At 41.9% G+C, this 16877-nt stretch overlaps 1 protein-coding gene across 2 annotated transcripts in view; it reads left to right on the top strand.

Moving 5' to 3' along the window:
- MANBA (mannosidase beta) overlaps positions 1-16877 on the top strand; it is a 105848-nt gene extending 88971 nt beyond the window's left edge. For both annotated transcript variants that reach the window (XM_036340974.1, XM_036340964.1), the window contains exons 14-17: positions 9466-9610; positions 11348-11490; positions 12507-12764; positions 16021-16877. In XM_036340974.1, coding sequence (XP_036196867.1) covers positions 9466-9610; positions 11348-11490; positions 12507-12764; positions 16021-16245 — 771 coding nt within the window. In that variant the 3' untranslated portion in view covers positions 16246-16877. The remainder of the gene's footprint in view (positions 1-9465; positions 9611-11347; positions 11491-12506; positions 12765-16020) is intronic.

The following is a 16877-nucleotide window of genomic DNA, read 5'->3' as shown; positions in this document are numbered from 1 at the left end:
TGATCTGAGATAGATCACAAGTTTTTTGTCAAACATGATCATATTTACATTTTTGCATCTTAGTGCCTAAAAATGTACCAATTTCTATCTAAACTCATGCTCACCCTCATCAGTTTTCCCCCGTATGAAAATGCAAAGCCTCAGATAGAAGCTGAAGCAGAAAACTGTAAGCCAAAAGAATACCCTTTGTTAAAAGGCAAAAAAACTGGTTAAGAGAATTTCAAAGTTTCAATAATAATCTTATCAATTAGGGAAGTTTTGCCATTGTGATGTGTAATTTATGAAATTACCTCACAGAACACAAGTGTAAAGATAAGGTTGATATCTGACCCTTTGAAAGTGTAACATTTCATTATTATTAGCTTTTTGTAACGAATATTTTGTAAAAGTCTCTCAATTTTAATATATGAAACAAGATTATCTGTGTGTGTGTGTGTGTGTGTGTGTGTGTGTGTGTGTGTGAACCTTTTCAGCTGTTGTTTTTCATGCTGGCTTCCCTCCTCCCAGCTGTTCACTTTATGACTGATATTTTATTCTGTTTCCTCAAAACCATATTCAGAGAACTGACAGAAAGAATTCTTTCTGAACTCGTTAGCATTTGAGGTAGTTAGGAACTGGGTGGGCAAGTGTACGTCTATGTTGCTAGTTTTTGTTGGTGATGGTTTTGTCTGACAATTGAGTATTAATGTTCCATCAGGTCTTGGCTCACAACTGTACCTGTCTTTGCTAGTCCCACCTTGGGACTTTCTGCTATATTAGATGGGATGTAAGATGAAAAAAAATGCAAATTAGGATTTTTTTGTTTTTTAGTGCTGGATTTTCTTGACTGAAAGACAAACAGAGAAGGCTGGGGTAAAAAAGTGTTTCCCCTCTTACTACCTTGATTTTAGAACAGTCACCTTTAACCATGTAAAGCCTTCTGTGGTCCACTTTCTTTGTTCCCACTGCCCCTGTTGTTGTTTTTCTCACCGACTGCCATACTGTTCTCAAGAACAGGGAACTGACCTGTGTGCCACTTTTTCAAAACATTCTATTAAGCATTATTTTTCATAGCTTTCTTTTATTTAAAAATTTTTTTTTATTGATTTCAGAGAGGATGGGAGAGGGAGAGATAGAAACATCAATGATGAGAGAGAATCATTGACCAGCTGCTTCCTGCATGCCCCCCACTGGGGATCGAGCTCAAAACCCAGGCATATGCTGTGACCAGGAATCGAACCTGGGACCCTTCAGTCCACAGATCAACGCTCTATCCACTGAGCCAAACCTTAGCTGAGGAAGCTGTGCAGTAAGTTTCTTCACATTTAGATGCTTCCCTATCTTCTCTTTATCTTATAAACTGCACAGGTATGCCGGGAGGCTCTTGCCTCTTTAATTCTTCTAATATTCCAAATGAATCTTTCCTCACCTTTCATTCTTCTACCACATGCTATTGTACTATATTCCGCGTAGCCTACATACCCAGGCACACCCTCGTCAGCTGTGTCACACATACCTCACTGCTTAGCTGAGGACTGGTTAGCTACACCGACACATCTGAACTAACTGTTAGGTGACTTACTCTGCAGCTTGGCCTCTTACTAGGCTCTTAGAGAGGAAGCTGGGTTAGTGACAGTCTTTAATAACCCCTTAGCTCATATCCCCTCTAGTGTTTTTATTTATTCTTTCACATACTTATTGAGTGTGTAATGGGGGCTAGAGGCTTGAGGATGTCCTTGAGAGATTCATATTCTTTAGGGCTCCATTTTATCTCCCCATGTGGCAAGTAACTTGATCATAAGAAGAACAAAAGCCAGGCTGTGCCTCAGTGGGCCCAGGTGTTAATGACAGTTGCTACCCTAGAATAGTTATTTGTTTGGTAAACATCACTGAGTCATGATGGAAGATCCAGGCCATGCTGAGCTTTGAGAGGAATGAAAGTGAGATTACTAACATAGTCTATTACATACTAGTATATTATATTTATATGCATCATGTAATTTAGCAGTCAGGCAGATGATCAGCATTCTTTGAGTGTCTACTAAATGACTGGCCCCAGGCGATGAGGTGCTTTGTATATGCCTTCTCATGTAATTCTAACATCTCCAGACATCTGTGTTACTTTTCATTTATTATGTGAGAAAACAGAGGCTCAGAAAGACTAAGTATTTTTGTCAAAATTCTCAGGGCAATATATGGAGCAGGTTTCTACTTTTAAAATTATATCCCATCACAATTGTGATAAGAGGAATTCTATAACTACTGAGGTATTTGGTTGAATTAAAACATCTATTTTCAGCAGATAAGTAGATAGACATCAGAAATTTGGTACATTAACAAAAAAGGCCTTATTGGAATAATAGAGAAAATCAACAAAACCAAAAGTTAGTTCTTTGAAAAGATGAGCAAAATAAAAAACTTTTAGCCAGACTGGCCCAGGGGGAAAAAAAGAGAGAGAAGACTCAAATTACTAAAGCAGGAATGAAAAAGGAAGTATTACTATTGACCTTATAGAACTAAAAAGGGCAATAAAGGAAGACTATAAACAATTGTATGACAATAAGTCATATCACCTAGATGAAATGGACAAATTCCTAGACACAAGCTATGAAATCTAACTCAAGAAGAAATAGAAAATCTGAAAAAAAATCTATAATTAAAGAGATTGAGTCAGTAATAAAAATAAAAATGTCTTTTTACAAAGATGGCTTCACTAGTGAATTCTAAAAACATAAGAATTAACACCAATCCTTCACAAACGCTTCCAAAAAATAGAAGAGGGGAAACCACCTCCTAACTTGTTTTTAAGCCACTATTACCCTTGTATCAAAACTAGATAAAGACATATCAAGAAAAGCAAACTATAGATAAATATTCCTTATAAATATAGACAGGAAAAATCTTCAACAAAATACTAGCAATCCAAATCTAGCAGCATATAAAAAAAATTATGTACCATAATCAACTGCAATTCATCCCAGGAATGCAACAATGGCTCATCATATGAAAGTCAAACACAAGAATGAAGGAAAAAATAACCATATAATCATCTCAATAGATGAAGAAAAATCATTTAAAAAATCCAGCACAATAATGAAAAAGATACCCCAATTAAAAATGGGTAAGAGATTTGAATAGGTATTGCTCCAAAGAAAATGACCAGTAAGTACATGAAATGATGCTCAATATCATTAGTCACTAAGGAAATGCAAATCAAAACCACAGTGAGATACATAGATAGTGAGATATCTAGAATTAAAAAAAGAAAGTAAAAATACTAGTATATATGGAGATTTATTATAGTTATTGACTCACATGGTTATGGAGGCTAAGAAGTGCTAAAATCTGCCATGTGCAAGATGGGAAACCAGGAAAGCCAGTGATGTAATTCAGTTTGAGGCTGAAGGCCTGAGATCTGAGAAGCCATTGGTGCAAGTCCTGGAATTTGAAGGCCTGAGAACGAGGAGCTCCAATGTCCGAGGGCAGGAGAAGTTGGATGCCCCAATTCAACAAGAGAGAGAGAATTCGCCCTTTCTCTGCCTACTCAGGCCCTCAATTGATTGGATGACGCCCACTGACCGTGGTGAGGATGGATCTTCTTTACTCAATCTACTGAATCACCGGAAACATCCTCACAGTCACACCCAGAAATAATGTTTTACCAGCTATTTGGGCATTCTTTAATTCAGTCAAGTTTACACAGAACGTTAATCATCGCAGTAAGGATGTGGAGAAATTGGACCCTATACGTATGTTGCTGGTGGGAATGTAAAATGGTACAACTGCTGTGGAAAAGTTTTTCAAAGAGTTAAATATTGAATTATCATAGGACCCAGAAATATTACTCTTAGGTATATATCCAAGAAAATGGAAAACAACGCGTTGACACAAAAGCTTGTACATAAATGTTCATAGTATTTTTCATAATAGCCAAAAAGCTAAAACAGTCCAAACATATATCAACTGATGAATGGATAAGAAAAATGTGGTACATATCCATACAATGAAATGTTATTCAGCAATAAAAAAGAATAAAATACTGATGCATACACCACGGATGAACCTTGAAAACATGGTAAGGGAAGGAAGCCAGTCATAAAAGGCCACATATTGCATTATTCCACTTATATGAAATGTTCAGAATAGGCAAATCCATAGAAACAAAGTGGATTAGTGTTTTCAGAAGCAAAGAAGAGGGAAGAAAGAGGAGTGACTGTTAGCCATTACAGTGTTTGTTTTTGGGGTGGTGAAAATATGCTGGAATTAGGTGATGTACAACCAGTAACTATACTGAGGCCAAGACATGGAAACAACCAGTGTCCCTTGATAGATCATTGGATAAAGAAGATGTGGTAGATATAAATAATGGAATGCTACTCAACCATAAGAAAAGATGAAATACTTCTATTTGCGATAGCATGGATAGAGCTTGAGAATATCATGCTAAGCAAAATAAGTCAGACAGAAAAAGGCAAGAACCATATGATTTCACTCACATGTGGGATATAAAACTGAAAGCAACAAATGAACAAACAAGACAGACAGAAACTCATAGATGGACGCAGACAACAGTGGGGGCAGGTAGTAAAGGGTAAAGGGGGTCAAATATATGGTGATGGAGGGAGATTTGACTATGGGTGGTAAACACACAATGCAATGTACAGATGATGTATATTGAACACTGGAAACCTATATAATTTTATTAACTAATGTCACTCCAATAAACTTAATATAGAAAAAAAACCCCAATGAATCGTAAACTCAAAGGGTGAATTATATCTTAGTTTAGGACAACAGCTTTCTTGGAAGATTCTTATTGTCAAGATAACTTTAAGTAATTATATAAAGGATATAAATCACATCTGTCAGAACTTAGCCACATGGCTACTCCTAGTTCCAAGGGTTGGAGTGCGATTCTGGAACATGCAGGTCACCTACAAATCTGCCACTCAGAAGGAAGGGGAGGATGGGTTTTTGTAGACAGCTGGTAACCTCCATCACAGAGCAGAGCTGGAATTGGAACCTTAGGTCTTGGTGTCCTGGTCCAATTTCTTTTTACCATACCATCTGTTTCTCTAAGGAGACCGATTTCATGAGTGTAATCAGGCAAGCTGCTGAATATAGGCATATTTTTGAAACTAAAATAAGATTTGTCTGCTAACATTGGGACTGAGTAACCTTGGAAATGACTAAGCATTTATCTTAAATATGTGAAGATTGCCCTCTTTAGGAAAGTGTGCATGGGTGTACAAATACAGGTACAATTTTAAAGGGAAAGAGTCAGTTCCAGAGGGAGTCCAGAGATCTAGGATTGTACAACTTCCCTTGGAAGAATAGTGGGAAGTGGCCTTCTGCATTTTTTTTGAACAAACATGCCATTCATTAGTCCTGACAGGCACCCATTGGTTTGGGTAAATCCAGGTCCATGTTATTGGCACGGCACCATCTGTCTGTTGAGTGTACTTCACCATGCAGAGCCCGGAGTACTCAAGAGTCTTGATTTCTCCCCTTCACACTAAGTTACGGTATGATAGGCGACCAGTTAGAGCTTGCAAGGGTTAGAAGCTCTGCTTGCATTAAAAAATTTTTAATTTAAAAATTTAAAGCATTATTTTTTTAAAAAATATATTTTATTGATTTTTTACAGAGAGGAAGGGAGAAGGATAGAGAGTTAGAAACATCGATGAGAGAGAAACATTGATCAGCCGCCTCCTGCACATCTCCTACTGGGGATGTGCCCGCAACCCAAGTACATGCCCTTGACCGGAATCGAACCTGGGACCTTTCAGTCAGCAGGCCGACGCTCTATCCACTGAGCCAAACCGGTTTCGGCTTAAAGCATTATTAATATTTACCTATTAAATTACAAAAGGTAAATTACTGCAAGGAACTTGGGAACAGAAATAAATAATTATTGCAGGGACTTTTGAAAATTGGAATAGTTTAGGGACTGAAAACTCAAATGTTTATAGGCAGGTAATTTTGAATGGATGAGAGTATGATTATTGGGAATCGTGGCAAAATAGAGTGTAGAGGCCCTGTCTTAAGACATTAAACAATGACAACATCAACAACAAGAAACATAAAACACCTGCATGTGGGCCAATTAAAATCCATGTGGGGCTAAGTTTAGCCTGGAGGCCACCAGTTTATGGCAACCTCTTGACTGGATCATAATATAGGAATATGGAACAAGGACTTTAAAATTTGCCATGTTATCAAAAAAGGCAATGCAGGAAGTGAAGAAATTAATTGGGATATAAAATGTTCTTTGCTTTTTTATTTAAAGAAAAAAACTGGCTTAATATTTGGAGAATGATTCAAATTGTGATATAACTACATAACTGTTTAAAGCACAGAAATATATAGAAAGTGCCAGCACATGGAAATATATCTATGTGAAAATTAAGTGAGAGTAGAATGTAAATTATAAATGTAAATGAGTTATATGTTAACAAAGATTGGGGAAAAAATGTGAGCGATGTAAATAATTTGACGGTCATCAGATTTCTTTTTCCTGAAAAGAAGCTTAAATTCACCAGGAAGAAAAAGACAATGCAGGCCATCTCTATGAAGCACATCGGTAAAATATCTAATTGTCCTTTGGATTCCATCTAAGCAGGAGTATGACTGTTTCAATAGGTTATAGCTTTGTCCTATAAAAAAGTGGTCATTTTTACCTGAAAGAGATGACTTGATTACTTTCTCTGTTATACACTGATATTTTGTTCAAGCCTCAGAATTCTGTGTTTTACTTTTTTCCTATCCACTCTACTTTATAAATATGGATCCAAGGAAAGTGATTCCTGTCCCAAACTTCTTGAGTGAACCCCTCCTTTTATGCCATTCATGAGGAGGCACCGAGCCACGTCCCTGGGGGTAATGTCAGGATGTTCCAGGTTCTTTGGCTTCAGAAATGGCCCAGACTTTGCTTCAGGTCCTGGGGTTTCCAGAATGTGGCCGCCACCGGAGTGGAGTGTCCATGGTGGTTGCCACTCGATGCTTGTGCTTGGCCAGCAGCTCCTGAAATGTCTGAGGGTGACCAGGACCCCACTCCCCCTGTTGTTAGTCATTGGTGTGATGAGGGCCTCCTCTGTCTCCCTCTTGTGCTCCCTTCTCACACAGCCCATAAAGCAGTGGCTGCTTTTGCAGGAATCTTGGGATGAAGACAGAGATTTCTTGTCTTTCTGGGCCTCAGGTGTAATTGCTACAGGGACAGGGACTGGATGTTGTGTCATAGGCCAATTATAGCTGGGTTGGTGGGGCATTATTTGGAAGCTCAGGGTGATTTAAAAGAGTTCAGATTCAGCAACTCTTTGACACAAACATAAAGGTTACTTTCCGTGCTGATGGGGGGGCGTGGATTGATCATTGGTGTTGCTCTCAGATTAGTTTCTACTGAGATTTCACTTCTTGGTTGCTTCATCATTACTGAACTTTTTAGAAGTTGCTCCACAACACTAATTTTGTACAATAACTCAACATGTCTGTGAATGCTTACTCAAGCGACTTAATTCCTCTGTGCCCAGCAATCTAGGCCTACAGGTAGATAAATCGCTTTCTTCGGTTGAGCTAATGATGTTTTTGCAAGGATCTTGGCTGGAGATCCTGAGCCTAATTGCAGGTAGCTTGACTGACATAAAGCACAGTTCTCCGGTCTGTTTTTCTATTGCACCCCCTCTGACTTAGTGTTAGACCACTGCATTCAGATGGTATTTTGTGATCATTTTGAGTTGGCCCCATTGCTGCTTTGTGTGTGAGATTCTTAGTTTCTTAGCGTATTTGCCTGTGGTCCTCCCTGTGGTTCTCCCTGTGGTCTGGTTCCTGAATGAGAAGCACATTTCTTTATCTGCTCACAGCTAAAGGCGTCTCTTGCTTGGAAGATTTTAATAGCTGTCTGCATGGTGTCCCTGAATCCATTCTGGCCCCCTGCAATCCGTTCTCCTTTCCGTAGCCAGAGTTGTCTTTTGGAAATACAACTCTGGTCCCGTCACCCTTTAGCTTAAAAGCTTCTGTGCTTTCCAGTGGCCTTTAGGCTGCACAGGAAAACCTTCCCAGGTCCCGCCTCTCCTTAGCCTCTCTCCTGGGGCTCTCAGTTCTCTGTGCTCTGGGCACCTGAGCCTTCTTGCGGCTCTTCACTCGGGCTTTCTCCTCAACCACATGTTGTCCTCTCTGCAGCCAGGTTCTGCCTCTTTCCTCTTTTTTGAGGCCAGTCCTCATCCCTCAGCTGCGCCCTAACATCCAAGCTCCTAACGTTGCATACCTCTCCTCCTTAGCACTCATTCCTGTTTAAAGTTCACCTTTATTTGTGTGATTCTTGGATTAAGACCTGTTTCTACATAAACCAGTAAGCTCCGCAAGGGTGGGCTGTATCTTTTTGGCTGAGAGAGGGGCTTACCATTGCCAGCTTGTAACACATGCTGTATGTGCTTGTAAATATTTATTGAATGACCACGATTTCTTCTTGGTTTACCCTTCTGGAATTTTATGGCTCTGCCTCATGTAAGTTATCACTTCATCTATGACTTCTTCCCTAGCCAGCCTACTTCTATCTAAAGGCTCTACCTTTATCTAGTTTTTCCAGCTTTATAAGAAGGCATCTGGGCTTAGTCTTCTAGTGACCAGATATGCAAACCTTCTTTCTTCCTCTAAGGCCATCCTTTCCTCTGACTGAGGAGTCCTTGCAGCCCTGACCATCTTTCTGGGTTCCCCTTGGTGACGTCTCCTAATGAGCTCCCATTTATGAGCCTTTCTGAGCTACAACTCCAAGCTGGGAGTGTGTGACACCCACAGTCTCAGCAACAGCAGCAATAAAAGAGATTGATTTTCAATGATAATGGCAGTAATTAAGGATCCTACATGAATTTGTTATTGCCTCGCAAACAACAACTAAACTCGCTTGTCTCATTGCTGCAGTTTACCATCTCTTCTGCCATGATGAAGGAATTGCATTCTTAAGAAATTTTACATTCTCAAAAGTCATGATTTAAAAACAATTGCTTGACTAGGAAAAAAGGGGATTGGGATTGGTCAGGATCAGACTCAAAATAAAGGTATTTTTCCTACAGAATTTTTTCTAATAAAGCTTTAAAACAACAACTCTGCAAATGTTAGTAAAGCCCATCACTGCAAAAACCTTAGTGTTTCACCACATATAGCATTTGCTCCGGAGTAAGTCTTCGTTTCCCATCATTGCCTACACTACCGTTAGCAAAGAACCTTTACACTGTCCTGCTTCTTTGATTACCCAATTGTTATAATGAATCAAACACCAAGCCTCCCAAACCAGCCAGCTTTTACAGACAATAGCTTCTCTCATGCTAAGGGGGTAGTTCCAGATCTAGTATAATAATGGTATATGTAATGCTAATCAAATTCTCTGATTTATTCCATTTGCTTTAAAAACAAACAGTCTGTAATTTTCTCAGATCTGGACAGCCTACATCAAACAATCACACCTGTGTTTTAATGTTCTCCCCGACTCAGGTGATGCAGGCCCAGTGTGTCAAAACAGAAACTGAATTCTACCGCCGCAGTCGCAGCGAGATAGTGGACGGAAAAGGGCACACCATGGGGGCACTGTATTGGCAGCTGAATGACATCTGGCAGGCTCCTTCCTGGGCCTCTCTAGGCAAGTGTTTCAGCATTCCTTGTGTATGAGAGAGAAAGCAATACTTGTGGGGAGAGGTGCTGAGAAAACCCAGAGGCCGAGGTAAGGAGATTCTCCAGCATCTGGTCAATGAACTGGATCCCCACCCACTACCTTCACAGTCTTCCCAGGAGCCTGAGAGGCAGCCTCGCTATGAGTTCTGTGCTGTGCAATATCACAAAAGCGGGCTAACAAGGTGGGTAGATTCATGCACGGAGATCTGTTACGTGTCATAATCATTGCTTAGATTTGAATTTATTTAAGAGGACTTTCCAAGGCAAAGGAGCATTTACTTAAGCATCTCTTCTTCCGTTTAGGAGACTTCAACCATGTGGAAGGTTGGCCCCACTAAGTGTTAAAATGTCCCTTTGCTTGACTCCCGTTTAAGACCATGAAGCCATTTTTATTCTGCCCTATTTATCTCTTGAAAGGGGAGGTTGTAGTCAGAAGTCCAAGTAGGAAAGGTTCTCAATTGAAGCAGTCCAACTAACAATAGGTGAGATGACTGGCATGGCACTTGCAGTTTGAATTATTCTTCTTTGGGACGTGAAAAACCATCCAGAAGTAATGATAAATCTTTCGCCTTCACCCGAGGTGGTTTGAAGCAAAGTTCAGTTAATGCCAACAAAAGTTTGGGGTCAAAAATGAGGCAAAGGGTAAGGCCTTAAACCAGCTATGGATACAAATCTAAAATCCATTCTCCACAGGCTTTGATTAGTGCCAGGTCACCTCTTGAGGGGCACTGGAGTTTTGATCAAGTTAATCTGGCTAAACCCTTTATCAACACCAACCAGACAAAAGGGTATTGGATGAAAATCACAGGTAGAGCATGGGGGGAATAGTCCTTAACACAGGATGAAGAAATACTGTTTAGAGACACTTGGGCAGTATTTACTTATTTATTTATAGAGGAAGAGAGAGGGGGAGGGAGAGAAACATCCATGTGAGAGCAAAACATCAATCGACTGCCTTCACCATGTACCTACCAGGGACTGAGCTTGCAACCTGGGCATATGCCCTGACCGGGAATCGAACTGGCAACCTTTCGGCACATGGGATGACCAACTGAGCAACACCAGCCAGGGCGAAATATTTTTTAGTTTGTGGAGTTAGCATACCAGACTTGCCAACAGGGCACAGCATTCTGCAGGTCCTCGGCACCTTGTAACTGTATGTGAGGCACTGTCATTAATTGCTGTCGGCTGGGTGTTCTGCAGTTGGAACTTGCCGGCCACATTAGTGACAGAGCTTGTTTTGTCTCCCTCAGGGGACTGTGCTCATGGGAACAGGAGACTAAGTCCCAAGTCATTCTTACAAAGGACTATTCGTAACCGGTGCTCTCTGCTGGTGCTGCTGGCTTCCTTCTTCACATGTGTATAGTGAAAAGGAGCAGGGGCGCCTTGAGCTCCCAGAAGCAAGGAGTCAGCTCTGGGCCCAAAAGACGGGCCTGTGGCATGTTTGACTTAACTGCTTGAGCCCCTGGTTCCTCATTTGAAAATGGATGTTAATGTCTGCCTCCCCCAGATGTGAGGATAATACGTGGTAACGTCCAAAATGCTCAGAGCCCTCAGCAAACGTGGGTTCCCGAGCTTTCTGGGTCTCCCTTCCACTCGCAGTCCTTAGGATCATGACAGATTCATGCTCACTGGGCCGTGTGGGTGATGATTCTGACTGACGCTTGGCCCTGCCCACCTACTAACTTTCCTGACTGTTTTGTAGAATACGGAGGAAAGTGGAAAATGCTTCATTACTTCTCTCAGCATTTCTTCGCGCCACTGTGGCCAGTGGGTTTTGAGGATAAAGGAGTGTTTTTTGTCTACGGGGTGTCAGACCTTCACTCGGACCGCATGGTGACGCTCACTGTAAGTCGACTGGCTTTTCTCTCTGTGATGGAGAGTTTTAGGTTATTTCTTTAGTTATTCGGTGCCTTTTCTTTTGGGAAAGAGAAAAGAGAAATTAATTTGTACCAAAATGTTTCCAGCGCCTGGAGTAGAAAACGGGCTGTCCCAGAGTCAGCATATCTCTTTTCAGGGTAAAACTGTTGTTTATTCTGTGACCTTAAGCCTAATGTCTTAGTGATTCAGTTTCCTCATCTGTAAAATGATACCAGCCTATCTTCTTTTTAAAAAAATATATTTTTATTGATTTCAGAGAAGAAGGGAGGAGGAGAGAGAGATAGAAACATCAATGATGAGAATCATTGATGGGCTGCCTCCTCCATGCCCCCCACTGGGGACTGAGCCTGAAACCTGGGCATGTGCCCTGACCGGGAATTGAACCCTGACCTCCTTGTTCATAGGTTGACACTCAACCACTGAGCAACGTCAGGCGGGCCAGCCTATTTTCTAAAAGGCTTCCTATGGGTAGTGGATAAAAGAATTAGAGGCAACTGAATTATAAAGTGCCACTTAAATGTAAGCTTATTGATAATCACGGAAAGCAGGAAGTAGCTTTATGGAGAATGCATACGTGGGAAAGTAGACTTGGATCGAAAACAATCTAGGCGAAAAGAAAGGGTAGAAACTCATCTTGGGCGGCAGCGGTATGGAGGACATTGAGCACAGGTCATGCTTATGGAGGAATGGCGGTGCCTGGGCACTGTGCCTCCCATAGCTCGCTTCACTGAATTCTCAACAGCCCGCAGAGTTAGTGCTGCTGTTATTCGCATGCTACAAAGGAAGAAACAGAGACGCTGAGAACCTGGTTAACTTGCTCAGTTACACAGCCAGCACTTGGTGGGGCGGAGGTTAAACCCGGATTTCATAGTCTCTTAACCGTTCCTGCTGTTCTGCCTTTCGTCAATGATTACTACTATTTTCCTCTTAAAAAAGTAGTGACCCAGGAACGTTTGCTTTTGTTTTGTGTTGTTTCTCCACAGGTGAGAGTGCACCGGTGGAGTTCCCTGGAGCCTGTGTGCTCTCACAGGACCCCGGATCTTGTGATGAGAGCAGGGAAGGCTGTCCTCCTCTATCAGGAGCCGGTGTCTGCAATGCTGCAGAGATGTGGGCATTGTACACGGCAAAGCTGTGTGGTTTCCTTTTACCTGTCAGCCAACAGCAAACCCTTGAGCTCAACCAACTATCACTTCCTGTCCTCACCGAAGAAAGCCGAGGGGCTCCAGAAGGCAGGCATCACTGTAAGCACCGGTCGGTGGGGTCACCGTGGCCTCGGGAGCTGCTCTGCTCCTGGGCAGGCACACTGCATCTTGCTGTTTGCAAACTTTTCCCTTGGAACAGAGTTTCCCCAAGGCCTGGGAATTTTGGCTCCTTCCCACTGGAAGCAAAGGCCAAATGATTTTTATTTCTAATTCAGCATTTGTCAAAGTTTTTGGTTCCTGATACTCCTACTGTCCCATCAGCCCTCCCTCATGGGACAGTGGAGGGAGAGGCACCAGTGTCATCAGGGATTCCCTCTCTCCCCCCCCCCCCCCAGAGTGTCAAACTCGGTCCTGTGGCTTTAGGGCACCAACCCCGAAGTATTATTGTTGATGTAAGAAATGGTCAAACCTGTAGAGAATTTTCGTAAAGAGTTTATTTGAGCCAAATTGATGGTACATGCTGAGGAGTAAGATCTTAAAACCTCCAGAGAATAACAGCTTTGCAGCTTCTTTTATGCATATGAAATTAAGGAGGGAACAAGGAAGATTGCATGAAGGTGGGAGGAAGCAACACAGGGATTGTATTACAGGATAGTTAACAAGATTGTGTGCTGTCTGGAGTGTTAATACCCCTTCCAGGTTATTACTTCTGTACTTTCTTTCTGTATTTATTTTTTATTTTAATCTAATCTATCTACCTATAGCTAGATACTGGTTAACAAAATTATACAGGTTTCAGGTGCATACTAGTAATTCCACAACATATCATCTGTGTACTGTATGGTGTATTCACCACCCCAGTTGAGTCTCCTTCTATCACTTCTGGTTTTTCAAAGGTGTGTTAACCTAGATACACGGCAATGATGGGCAGGGTTTACTTAAGGCAAAGATAAACCTTTTACTAAAGAAGTTATAGGTGTGGGCGTGACCACCCACCATGACCTGCCCAGTTAGGAATTTATGATCAGAGCACCCTATGAAGTTACTTTCCACAGAACCCCATTTTTCATTCACTTTATCATCTGTGTTTACAAGTGAGCAAACTAGTCTAGAGGGACTGACATGCTCAAGGAATGTGCTCAGGGAAGCATCAGAGCCGGGGGAGCACTCTGATTTTGAGATTTTTAAGTAGAGTCTATTAATCTTTAAAATTTTCATTCTATGCTCCTTGATTTCTTGCTACAAAGTAGCTTAATTATCAAATCTCTTTATAATTGCCAAGAGAAACAATAGCATGATCAGGCTGTACTGTTATGAAACTGCAGCTGGAGAATTTGGAATCTCTTTAGTCAATTGAAACCCTGTCCTTCCTTTTCCTCCTACACATAGTGATTGAAAATATTTTTCTAGGAAGGTCCATTCTCTAGTTTTAGCGAATTAAAAAAATATATATTTTATTGATTTTTTTACAGAGAGGAAGGGAGAGGGATAGAGAGTTAGAAACATCGATGAGAGAGAAACATTGATCAGCTGCCTCCTGTACTCCCCCTACTGGGGATGTGCCTGCAACCAAGGTACATGCCCTTGACCGGAATCAAACCTGGGACCATTCAGTCCGGAGGCCGATGCTCTATCCACTGAGCCAAACCGGTTTAGGGCTAGTTTTAGTGAATTTTAAGTGTGTCTTCATTGAGAAGCCTTAAGTGGGAGGATTTTTTACATTTACTTTAGAAGTAATGATATAGAAATTCTTAATCCTTGATTTTAAAAACATGTATCTTCTTTCCCAGTAATGAAAGATTCATGTAATGAAATCTAAGTTATCTGTAACAACAGATAAGAAGGAAATGACATATATTTAAGTAGTTTTTTTCCAGAAAAGAAAAAACAACAACACCCCACTATGTAGCAGACTAGACCTCGGATTTTGAAAACAATTCTTTCTCTTTCCTTAGCTAAGCCTTCATTATCTTGGGATAATTCAGGGTTGGAGAGAAGTAGGACTTCTTTATTTTTTTCTACCACATTTGAATTTTAGTGAGACTTGCCTTTCCTAAAGGGATACAATAACAACAACAACAAAGCATTTATTGCAGGCTTAACATAGGCCAGGCACTTGAGTGTTCTGTCCCCAGGTGGATAGCAGAAATTTGTTTTCTCTGCCTCCCTGAAGCCAGGGTGCAAGCTTGAGCCCCAGGCTCCATAGTCAGATGCATTGAAATGAGATCCCAGTTGGAAGAAGGCAACAAGAGTGAGCAGGTACCAGAGTCACTTTTGGCCTTGGCCTTGGCGCAGCAGTGACCGGGGCCTCCGTAGCAGCCGTGCGGGCTGGCCAGGGCCAGCTGTGTGAATCGCGTGCTGTGACTGCTTTACCGGAACAGGTGGACGATTGATTTGGGAATCTGACATCTAGCTTCAAGCCTGAATCTCTGACCGTCTGCGAGCTACCTAATGTACTTAATTTTCATTTCTGCTTCTACCACAGTAGGTTTGTTTTATTGTTTGTAGCTTGGAACTCTGAATGGCAATCAGACAAGTGTGTAAGGCTAAAGTTATGTATAGTAAAAATTCTCCTTGGAAATTCTTGATGCCACACATAACATAATGTCAGACCTATGGTGTGGCATGTACCCATGCTAAGGACTCGTTTTTCATGATGAAGGCCGAGCTTGGACGACCAGGTCACACTCATCCATGCTCTCTCAGAGAGGCTCTCGAACCCCCACCTCTCGGGCTGAGCTCAGCCTCACTGTGCACGTGCTGCTCGTTGACAAATGACAAGATTTAAACTGTGCTTTTGTTTGCTGATACTGTGTGGGGTTCACACGTCTTACAAGTGCTCATGATTGTGGCTTTGCAGTTCTATGTAAGGAAGAAGAGAAAGCTCTCACGCTAGACCTGCTGTACATGGCCGGCAGGCTGCTGTCTAGATTTCTGGATCTTTTCAGAGGACCAGGAGGTGAGCTCCGGGGTTGTGCTCTGCGGCTGGCTCCAGATAGAAACCGAGAAAGTCATTAAGCGGCCCAGCAGTTATGCAAAGACGTTCCTCTCTTGATGATACCCTGAGAAACACTGTAAATGATAGAAAGCTTTGAGCTTCTCGTGAAATAGTCTCTCACATTTCTGCACTTGGTTTGAGATTACAATTTGGCCATTTCCCAGAGCCTTAACAGATTTCCATGTATTTCTCAGTGTCTGACACAGTGCATGGAATATATGACTTTAGCAGCCGCTGAACCAAAGTTGTAGGACATAGACTCCCTGGTAGGCCCACAGAAACACGCTCTGATAGGCATCGGCTATGGAACGGAGAGCTTGTCCCTCATCCTTCACTTCATTTATCTTTTCCTTTCAGGCCATCATCTCTCAGCACAAGGACACCTTTGTGTTTGATCTGGAAACGAAGGCCGTGGCGCCCTTTGTGTGGTTGGATGTAGGGAGCGTCCCGGGGAGATTCAGTGACAATGGTTTCCTCATGACGGAGAAGACGCGGACTATATTTTTTTACCCCTGGAGGCCCACCAGCAAGAGTGAATTGGAGCAATCTCTTCATGTGACTTCCTTGGCTGATATTTACTAAGGGGACCCAGCTGCTTTCGAAAGCACTTCTAAGCCACCTGCGAGAGCTGCAGGCAGCCAGAGACCAGGGATGGAGCCGGAAGGTCCACCTGTGCCAGGCATCTGGTGCATCACTCCCCCAGCGGTGTGCACAGCCCCTCTCAGGGCAGCTGTGTGCTCAGGGCCCCTCCAGCGAGCTGTGCCAGGTCGGTGCTGTTCGGTTTCCCCTCCTAGCTTCACCACCACATGAGCCAGTTATAACCCAACTGCCCCTCCCTCCCCAGAGAAGGATGTCTGCACACGTCAGCCTCTGGGGATCCACAGGGACATGACCACAGGGCTTCCGATTTGGCTCAATCCAAGGAGCTTTTCCGTTCAGAGGAATTAGATTTAGACTGTTGACTCTGGCGGAAAAGTGGCGTTCTTTTTAGTTTGGGTTTAAATCATTTTACATCGGTTGATTAATTATAAGAGGCTACATATTACTTTATTACACATGATCATGTTCATAAAATTACGTTGATAAAGCAAATGGGGAAAATTGTTAATAAATTGTAATAATTTTGGTAAAGGTCTGTAGGGATTTTTTGTACTCTTTTGCAACTTCCTGTAAGTTTGAAATCATATAAAAAATTAAAATGTACATAAATTGCA

The sequence above is a fragment of the Myotis myotis genome, unplaced genomic scaffold, assembly GCF_014108235.1.
Source record: "Myotis myotis isolate mMyoMyo1 unplaced genomic scaffold, mMyoMyo1.p scaffold_m19_p_1, whole genome shotgun sequence".
In the NCBI taxonomy this organism is placed as follows: Eukaryota; Metazoa; Chordata; class Mammalia; order Chiroptera; family Vespertilionidae; genus Myotis; species Myotis myotis.
This window is presented reverse-complemented; position numbering and strand designations above follow the sequence as displayed.